General features: G+C 38.1%; 2 protein-coding genes across 2 annotated transcripts; one reads left to right on the top strand and one right to left on the bottom strand.

The window, feature by feature from the left end:
• Window positions 1–4,143: 4,143 nt before the first annotated feature.
• Window positions 4,144–6,785, bottom strand: LOC132171375 (Pentatricopeptide repeat (PPR) superfamily protein). Its single transcript, XM_059582672.2, has one exon. The coding sequence runs from the start codon at window positions 6,729–6,731 to the stop codon at window positions 4,770–4,772; it is 1,962 nt and encodes a 653-aa protein (XP_059438655.2). The 5' UTR covers window positions 6,732–6,785; the 3' UTR covers window positions 4,144–4,769.
• A 979-nt stretch (window positions 6,786–7,764) lies between these two features.
• PSAK (photosystem I subunit K) lies at window positions 7,765–8,974 on the top strand. The gene is made up of 3 exons (XM_059582673.2): window positions 7,765–7,953; window positions 8,450–8,530; window positions 8,617–8,974. Exons 1-3 carry the CDS (start codon window positions 7,870–7,872, stop codon window positions 8,842–8,844), a joined length of 393 nt encoding a protein of 130 aa, XP_059438656.1. The 5' UTR covers window positions 7,765–7,869; the 3' UTR covers window positions 8,845–8,974.
• The last annotated feature ends 717 nt before the right edge of the window (window positions 8,975–9,691 follow it).

The following is a 9,691-nucleotide window of genomic DNA, read 5'->3' on the forward strand; positions in this document are numbered from 1 at the left end:
GAAACTTTGCAGCTTGAAATGTCAGTGAGTTTGAGAGAAAAAATCAATAATTCTGTGCTTCGGAAAAACAGAGAGCCGAACCAGATTGGCGAACCTGTTGGTTGACAAATTGAGCACCTGAACCGATGAATCATGAGAACGAACCGTTTGACTTTGATCTAATGATCCCTCCAAACCAGTTCCTGGACAGATGAACACATATCAAGATCGGACGGGACCAAAACCAACGTGGAACAGAGCCTTCCAGGAAGCTCCCAGAGAGATCAAGATCTGCGGCCGCGACATGTTCCTGAAAAACATCCATGAGAATATGCTTCCGCTTAGATTTCTGGACGGAAGCCTTACTAAATGATCTGCAGAATGAGACCAAGAAATATTGAATCCAGAGACTGATTTGAAAGCCTAGCTTTGAGATTCCACCAGTGCAACCATCGAAAATATAGCAAAAAATATGCAAAAAAAATCTTAATTTCTTGCGCCATGTCGGTGCTGAAACTATCGGCAACAGCAACAACCTTAAAGACAACTTGGGAACAGACGAACTTTTTAGAATACTTCGAACTGGTGAGGAGCAGACGAACGGCGTCTTTCGCAATACAATATGCCATCGTTTATAACGAAGACCAATGTACCATCGATTTTGGCAAAAGAAGAAAAGGAATGACGAAGAAGCTACAACTTAACCAAATAAGGAATATAATCCATTTAATTTAAAATGAGGGATAATATTGTAAATATCATCATTCAATTTTAATGTTCAAATAATATTGCCCCTTATTTTATACTAAATAAATATTGTCAATTTCAAATAAAATAGAGAGAATCCTATTCGCACCTTATTTGCTTTTGATTTATCTCATCTTCTTCTCGTTGTGAAATAGTAGACGTGGTTTTGCATGTGAAGTAGGCTCAGCGGAGGAACTAGGAATTTCTCTTTGTATGTGTGTTCATGCTAATTTTCAGTGGGACAAAAATTCCTTCAACCTACTCTAATAAGTGGTAAGTGTCATTTTTCACATGTTTTCTTTAATATTCCTAATAATTATTTATTGTTAATTATTCTATTAACTTATGAATCAAAACATTGATTTTTGAGAAACCCAAATATATTATATGACACTTGATACTTTATTAGAGGAGGATGAATGAAATTTTCTTTAAATTAATTTGGAAGAAATTTGTGTTAAAAAAAAAAAAAAAAAACATAAAAAGGAAAGAAAGAAATAGGGTATAAGGTTGGACGAACAACTAGCTATGAGTAAGGTCTTTGGTACTTCAAAATAGGATAGAAGTTTATGTAAATATTCTATTATTGTGTGAGCTTTAATGCCCCTCCTTTTTATATACCTTATGATATGCTTGTAAAACTTGTAACAAGGCAATTAATACCACTTTGGCATTTTCCATGACTGGATTAAACGTGTTGCTTTCTTTGGCCCCAAATATAATTTAGTGACTTATTGAATTCTTGCAAGACGCTTACCCATAAGGATTGAGTAAAACTTGATATTTCCGTAGAGGTGAAGAATTGTTTGCATCCACAAGAATTCAAATCTTAGATATGATGAAAATGTCATAAAATCCAGGACCTTTGCCACTTGGACCAATTGTTGCAAAGTCCATGCTTTCAGAAACTTTGTTTTTGCTTAATTTGTCTTTTCCCTAGCTCAAATCTTTTTATTTTTTTATTTTTTTAGAGGAAATGTAGTTAGTAGGTGCAAATGTAACTTTTATTTGTTTCAAGATGCCAATGGGGTTTACAATTGTAAGGGTCTGTTTGGATGTATGTTTGAGGGGCCTAAAAATTGTTTAATACTCAAAAAGTTCATTTGAAAAAAAAAAAAAAAAAAAAAAAGTATAAAGCACTTTTAAGGGTCTAAAAAGTCTAAAAATAGCCAAAACACACTTTTGACAAAAAAATGTTTTTTGATTTAAAAACTCTATTTCTTAAACACAATTCCAAACATGTTTTAAGTGTGCTTGACTGTTGGGAGGAGAAAGTATGAAATTTTTGTCAAAAAATGTTTTTTTTTTACTTAAAAGATTTATTTCTTAAACACAATTCTAAACATATTTTAAGTGTGCTTGACAGTGGGGGGAGAAGGATAGATGAGGGAGAACGGAATGAATGGACTTATCTCTGTGAGAGGGGGAGAAAATCTTATATTTTGTGGTATGGGCCCTTTGAGCCTTTTTGGGCCTCCTAGGCTTTGATTGGGCGCTTAGACCCCATGGCCTCTTCGGCCCATGAGTATGCTGCTATGCAACATGCCACAGTTAATGAAACGATCAAGATTATTAACCTTGCAAAGCTCATGTTCATTCACATGCTTGGCTACCCCCACACATTTTGGTCAAATGGAGTGAGTACCTGAAGTTAATTACATCTCCTGAATTTCCAGAGAAGAGAATAGGGTATCTTGGCCTCATGCTACTTCTTGATGAAAGACAAAGAATTTCTAATGTTGGTCACAAACTCACTAAAACAGTATCCAATATTTTTTATTTATTTATTTTATCTCTCTATATATATTTTTTTAATCCAAATACTCAGAAAAAGTGAATATTTTGTGCAGATTGAGATGTTAGTTCTGTGAACTTGTTTCCGCTGTTTCCATTCTAGCGTGTAATAATTTAAAAAAGAAAAAAACAGGGATGTAAGATGTTATAATAGGAGAAGGGGAGAGAACCTGGTCCTCTATTTCATAAGAGTAAAATTGTTGAAAAAAATTAAAATGACAATTTTACCCTTCTTAAAATAAAGAATCAAATCTAGTTCCGTTCTTAAAATAAAGAATCAGATCGTGTTCCGTTATAATAATAGGCGGTAAGAATGAAGATGCGCCTATTTTTAACTTGCCTGTTTTAGTAAATCAAAGCAAGTCTGTTGTTCTTTTCAGTGGCAACACCTTAGTCATCACCAATTATTCATGATTTCATGCATTTGTTACTTGGAATCATTTTAGTTCTTAATACTGATAGTGAAAGAATCTGGTCCATCATATTTCTGTTGAGACTAATTCTCATTAAAATGGTCCTGTTTGGTGTAAAAGCTTCCAAGAAGAGAACACCAAACAGAACCATTTTAATGAGATTTAGCCACTACAATCATTTTGGTGAGAATTAGTCACAACAATCGCTACAATCATTTTGGTGAGAATTAGTCACAACAATCGCTACAATCATTTTAATGAGAATTAGTCACAACAATCATATGTAAAGTAAATGCCGAAACCCTTGAATATTTCATAATAGTAACTTAGGTCTTGGATTTTTGGTGGCATAATTATCAGGTCTAAAGTTTTAATTCCCTTTAGTGCAAGCAATTTCTTGGGACCACACCCCTAACGAAAGCCATAGATTTAACCGATCTAATGGTGTGGGTGTGTTACACGGGTTCGGGGTTTATCCTTCAGACAAAGTGGTCCTGCCTTGAAGGGTTCTCCGTCATGGAAAAAAAGAAAAAAAATCAGCAAGGTAACTTGACCACGGCCTAGCCAATATATTTCCTATTACGTGTTAATAGGATATGCAATCTGTGGTAGCTTTCTTGAGTCATCTACTTAACTACATAATTGAGCTGTTGTTTTCATTCTTGTCGGATCTCCGTTTGAAAACAAAAATGCACAATGAGAGTCCATTTCAAAGATCCTAGATGCTGGTGGGATCTTGAGTTAGTTTTGAAAACCTGAACTGCAAGGCTAACCTTCAAGGGCTTTTTATTGTAACAAGTTGTTTGTATCATTATTGTACAAGTGCCCTAAGAGTTTGGTTAAAATTCAAAGGATGTCGTGTGAGTTTTCAACTGCTTACATTCCTCTTGAGGGCAGATAATAATAGCTTGTGTTCTCCTAAAGTGGGGTTTTATTTGGTATAATCTCGAGAACACTGATGAAGGGGTTGGCTGTCTCACAAAAAGCTATGGATTTTCGTCACTCTACTTCTCAAAGGTTGCAATAGCCACAGAAGAAGGTGACCAATGCAAATTCAGACATATGTCGTTCTAGCATAGGATTTCTAGGTGGCTGCTCATGTATAACGTAATAAATTGAGCAGCATGATTGAGAGTACGTTTGGGATGGCAATTTCGTAGAAATAATATATGATTTTAAATCAAATCACAGTAAAAAGTTTCAACCGGAATAACAATTACATTACCAATTGATGCAGCGTGGTGTAGTGGGTTGCATAGTTAACAAATATACGACTCATAATTCTTTCCAAAACCAAAAACAAAATCAATGATTTGAGGCAAAACAAGAAAAAAAACTCAGCTGCTAATTAAGGCTGTCCTAAGTGAGTTTATATGGAAAAATAAGTCCAAAAACCTACTAGGAAAGCAAAATAAAATGAAATTGCCGAACGGACCTTTGCGATGAAGTCCTCGGTCGAAGAAGCTTTGACTGGCTAGCGACCGAACGTCTCAAGTTGTTGTAAAATGTAGCACTCGATCGAACGGGCATTGATCGAGCCTCTCAAGGATTGACCGAGCCACTCGGGTACCGTGTTTGTATTTCACTTGATGACCCACTTTGATTCAGTAAATGTTAAAATTGGAAAGCCTTCATGAAATACGACTTTGTAGCCACTTGAATAAGCTTTTCAACGCCATAAAAATTGTCTTCATCTGATATTGAAATCTTGATATATGACCTTTTTATTATGACGGACCTGCTTGAAAACTGGCTTGATCACCAATCCTCCACATATTTAAAGGATTGTAAAGGGTTGGTGTTACACCTTCATCATTGTTTAGACTCCAACATTGATCACCAAAAATTACCACAAGAGCATGCCCCTTTATGAAAGTGGTGAAATCTCATGTTATCCCTTACAACAATCTCCCTCTCTGTGACTTGAGATGCGCTACACATGAACGCATGGCAATCCTCACATATCCTGATGTTCTTCATGATCTTAATGGTGCAACCAGCATCTGTACTGAGCAGCCCATATGCCAAGGCTAGCTTCTCACTATGATGCATTAGTAAACGCTTCTTCTCTTCATCACTAATATCATAAGTGGCAGAGCTTAGGATTGGCTGGTAACCATGAGCCTTTAATCTGTCCAGAAGATCCTCCAATGCCTGCTTAATCTTAATGGATTCTGGATGGGTCATCTGGCCTGCATAGAACTCATGAATTACCCCCTTTTTTGCTTCAACCCAGCTACACCCCGGATTCTTTTGTAAGCCTTTTTCTCTCATCAACTTCCTCAACCTTGAAACATCATCCCACCTTCCCGCCAATGCATATGTGTTAGAGAGCAAGATGTAGTTTCCAATACCGTCAGGTTCTAGCTGAAAGAGATGGTTAGCAGCAATCTGAGCAATTTCTGGATTCTTGTGAATGCGACATGCGCCAAGCAGCGCTCCCCACACACCTCCATTGGGCTTCATTGGCATTGTTTCAGCAAGCTCAAGTGCTTCTTCCAACTGTCCAGCTCGACCAAGCATATCTACCATGCAAGCATAGTGATCTGCCGATGGAGCAACACCAAAACGTTTTTCCATGTTTACAAATAATTGTCGACCTTGTTCCACTAAACCTGCGTGGGTGCACGCTGTAAGCACCCCTACAAAAGTGACCCTGTTGGGTCTTGTCTCAGTCTTCAACATCTCACAAAACAACTGCATTGCTGCATGAGCACGACCATGCATTGCAAACCCCAAAATCATTGAACTATAAGAAAACACATTCCTTTCCTTCATTCCTTCAAAAATCTTACATGCTTCCTCTATGCTCCCACACTTCGAGTACATATCTATCAATGCGGATCCCACAACAACACTTCTAGTCGGCCCAAATCCAGATTTCTCGGCAATATCCCGAACCCAGTTTGCATACTTATTCGCACCCAGTTGTGCACAGGCTGAAATGATGCCTGCCAATGTAACATCATCCGTCTCCATACCTGCATCTTGCATTCTCTCGAAGAACTCTAATGCTTCCTTTGGCCTAGCGTTCTGAGCATAGCCTGTGACCATTGCCGTCCATGCCACCATATCTTTCACAGGCAACTCACGAAACAATTCCCCCGCTGACTCCATATCTCCACTCTTCGCATATGCAACAATCAACTCAGTCCAAGAAACCACATCCCTCTCATCCATTTCGTCAAACACTTTGCGCCCACAATCCAAAAACCCGCATTTCACATACATGTCAATCATAGTATTACCAACATGCAAATCAGAAGCAAACCCACCAATCAAAATCGTCTGCGCATGAATCTGCCGCCCTAAATCCACGTCAAGAACTGCACCACAAGCCTTAAAAAGCGCAGAGAAAGTGAACGACACGGGCCCAGTACCCTCCCTTCTCATACGATTATACAAAACAACAGACTCGGAGAATGGTCCTTGAACAGCATACCCACGAATGAGAGCAGTCCAGAGGAAGGGGTTTGGGTGGTTGACCTGTTGGAAGACAAGGTGAGGGTAGGAGTGAACCGGGACGTCGAGCTGAGCAAGCATGCGTACAAGCTTGGCTATAACGTAACAACATTGGTCCAGGCCTTTGCGGAGGATATGGGCGTGGACTTGTTTGATTTGGACGAGGTTGGTGCAGCCATCGAGAACAGAGACGAGCCGCGTCTCTAGAAGCCTTCGTCGCTGAAGCTGAGAGAAAGGAATGAAAATTTGCGTTGAATTTATTTGTGGGTGTCCTTGCTTTTGAGGAAAAATGTTAGGGGTGGCGATGGTGGAGAGCTTGCGGCAGAGAGCGACCATCACAGAGGCCAAATCCTCTTGCCTGTTGCCAAATGATCGTGCAGTGCTCACAGAGACGATGAAGATGACATGGCAGTCGGCGAGTCTGGGCAGCATAGAAATTTCACTTTAAGAAACGGTGCGTTTTGGGTGTGTCTACTATATCCAAACGGAGCGTTTTGTATATATATTTAAAGTTTAAAATTATCAAATCATTCTTTAAGATTCATATAGTTAATGGACCCAAATTTTTCATTCACACCTTACATTGTTAAGGAAATTATTATGTTGTGTATTTTTATTTTTCTAATATTGGTATCGGAGCTACACAATTGTTACGGTGCATATGGCTTTCAATTTTTGAGACAACAGTAGTTGTGCATCAGCCCAACTCGGTAGTGCTCTACACGCACCACCGCTTAGCTCCATTTGCACCACTGTTGGTATTAGAGCCACACATTTATCTTTGTCCATATAACTTTTAATTTTTGAGAAAATAATAATTGTGTATCAATCCAACCCGACGGTGCTCCACACGCACCACCGTGTAGCTCCATGTTCACCACGGTTTGAGTGTCGTGTGACACTACACGCGCAATAAAAAAAATTATTAGAAATTTTTTTTAAAAAAAAAAAAAATATAATAAACCTTGGAGTATTAGTATTATTAATCCTTTGGTCGCTTAGATATTTAATAAAATATCATGCTTAATTTTTTTTTTGAAAAAAAAAATGCGGGGTTTTTTAGAACTCCATAATGCCATAAAAAATAAAAATAAAAAAAGGAAATAAAATATTGGGTGATTTGTTGGGTACTTAGAGGCTTAGAGCATTAGATCTCCTCCAATACGGGGCCGTTTCCAGCTCAAGACAGGGATTTGATTTCCATGAAATTTCAGCTCTAACTTAAGGCACCCAAAAACCTTATCCAAATTGGATAAGTCCAATGGCACAGTGCCACATCAGCAGCAAGTATCCAAGTGTATCCAAGCATCGCATTCTGAAGCCACAAACTGCTCATGTGGCTGTAGTGGATCATTTATTATTGAGTAGTTTATATTACTTTTGGACTCATGAAATTGGAAAATAATAAAACTAAGACAGAGAGAGGAGATTCATTTACACAGCTTGAGAAATCAATCTGCATCGGCATCCAAAAATGGCAACAGCTGTCGTCACTTCTCTCCCACAGTATAATGGGCTCAAACCCAATGTTTCAGCAGCAGCTCCTGTTCGAAGTCTGGTTAGCTTCCCTAATTTCCCTACATTCTAATGAATTTACACATTATAAGCAGTCGATTTTTTCCTTTCCAAGTGCTTTTTCAAGCATGATCATGTTCTTGCTAGCTAGTATAAAGAATTGGAGTTCACTATGTATCAGAGGTGATTTGTTCATGTCGATACATGTGTATAAGACTATTTAAGTCAACGTTAACCCAACCAATTTAATTAAACGGGTCATATCGCATAATTCTAACACGTCAATTTCATGTTGAGTTTGTCGGTTGTGTTAAAAATTGTCGGCCTAAATATTGCGTATAGGGTTTGAGTTATATCGAGGTATAAGTATAAGATTATGTAAGTTAACGCTAATCTAATCTATTTAATTAAATGGGTTAGATTGCTCAACCATAACCTTATAATTTTATGTTAGATCTTGTCAAATTTGTGCGTCGTGTTCAGCGTATGCTTACAATGTTTTAATCAGTTGTAAGCTGAAGTATTTTCCCATCATTCAGGCAGCAGTTCAACCAATGAGGCGCAAGGGAAAGGGAGCCTTGGGTGCTCGCTGCGACTTCATTGGTTCACCCACAAATTTGGTAAGGATTTGAGAAGTATATTAGCTCCTCTCCATTTCACTTGAGAAATTAACTGAAGAGATGAGTAACTTGTATTTGTGGGACAGATAATTGTGACTTCTACAAGCCTGATGCTGTTTGCCGGAAGGTTCGGGTTGGCGCCGTCCGCGAACAGGAAATCGACAGCCGGGCTAAAGCTTGAAGCAAGGGACTCAGGGCTGCAGACTGGTGACCCAGCTGGTTTCACTCTTGCAGATACCTTGGCATGTGGGTCTGTGGGTCACATTATTGGGGTTGGGGTTGTTCTTGGCCTTAAGAACATTGGTGCACTGTAAATTTTCTTATTTTAATTCTCTTATGTTATTCTTGTTTAAAACATGTACGTACTTGGTTTAAGAATTCCAGAAAAACGTGTTTGCATATTGGTAACCAAAGTTTAGGGTTACAGAGTTGAAGATTTGGCTAGTTTTTGATTGGTATAGGGATCCTACATATTTTTCTTTCCATTTACCACGAGATCAATATTTTCTACATATTTTGCTTAAAAGAAAGAATAATTCACACTATGATCAATATTTTCTACTAGTTGCTTAAGCTTGCAGCAGAAAACTCATCAGGAAACTTGGAGAGTTGTCAAATATACACGTGTGAGTTTGAAAAGGTTTGAATCTCACGTTGGAAAGATATTGTAAGTGTGTGTTAGGGGTGAACACCAATTTTAGATGCTCAGCGGAATTAATCTACCCCTCTTTGTACAAATTAAATAGTAACACAATAGCAAAATAAAAATCAAGCAAACCCACAAGCAAGACACTAAGATTTTTACATGGAAAATCCTCCAATGCGAAGGTAAAAACTACGGGACCTAGTTCAGTTAAATCTTCCACAATCAACAATAATGGGTTCACAATTGTCTTTCCTAGAGAAATATCTAGAGGTTATCACCACATCAAAAATACATGCATTTTTGGATTAAACATAAATTCATTATCCTAAAGTGGATTCCAACAAGAATAAAGAAAAATCTTACTAAGTAGGTATTAGCAACCAAGCGATTGGAGAGGAATTCCAACAATCGACACCAGTCAATACGTAGCACTCGTCGTCAGGAGCAACACTCTAAAATTGCATCAAGATCGGATCACAAACGACCTTTCAATCTCTGACGGATGTGAAAAAAAG

The sequence above is a fragment of the Corylus avellana genome, chromosome 1, assembly GCF_965113065.1.
Source record: "Corylus avellana chromosome 1, dhCorAvel1.hap1.2, whole genome shotgun sequence".
Lineage (NCBI taxonomy): Eukaryota > Viridiplantae > Streptophyta > Magnoliopsida > Fagales > Betulaceae > Corylus > Corylus avellana.

Bases quoted from the DNA above. Each gene is read 5' to 3' on its own strand.
- LOC132171375 (XM_059582672.2), bottom strand. From the start codon at position 6,731: ATGGTCGCTCTCTGCCGCAAGCTCTCCACCATCGCCACCCCTAACATT.
- PSAK (XM_059582673.2), top strand. From the start codon at position 7,870: ATGGCAACAGCTGTCGTCACTTCTCTCCCACAGTATAATGGGCTCAAA. The intron at 7,954-8,449 runs GTTAGCTTCCCT...CCCATCATTCAG, and splicing joins CAGCTCCTGTTCGAAGTCTG to GCAGCAGTTCAACCAATGAG. The intron at 8,531-8,616 runs GTAAGGATTTGA...TTTGTGGGACAG, and splicing joins TTGGTTCACCCACAAATTTG to ATAATTGTGACTTCTACAAG.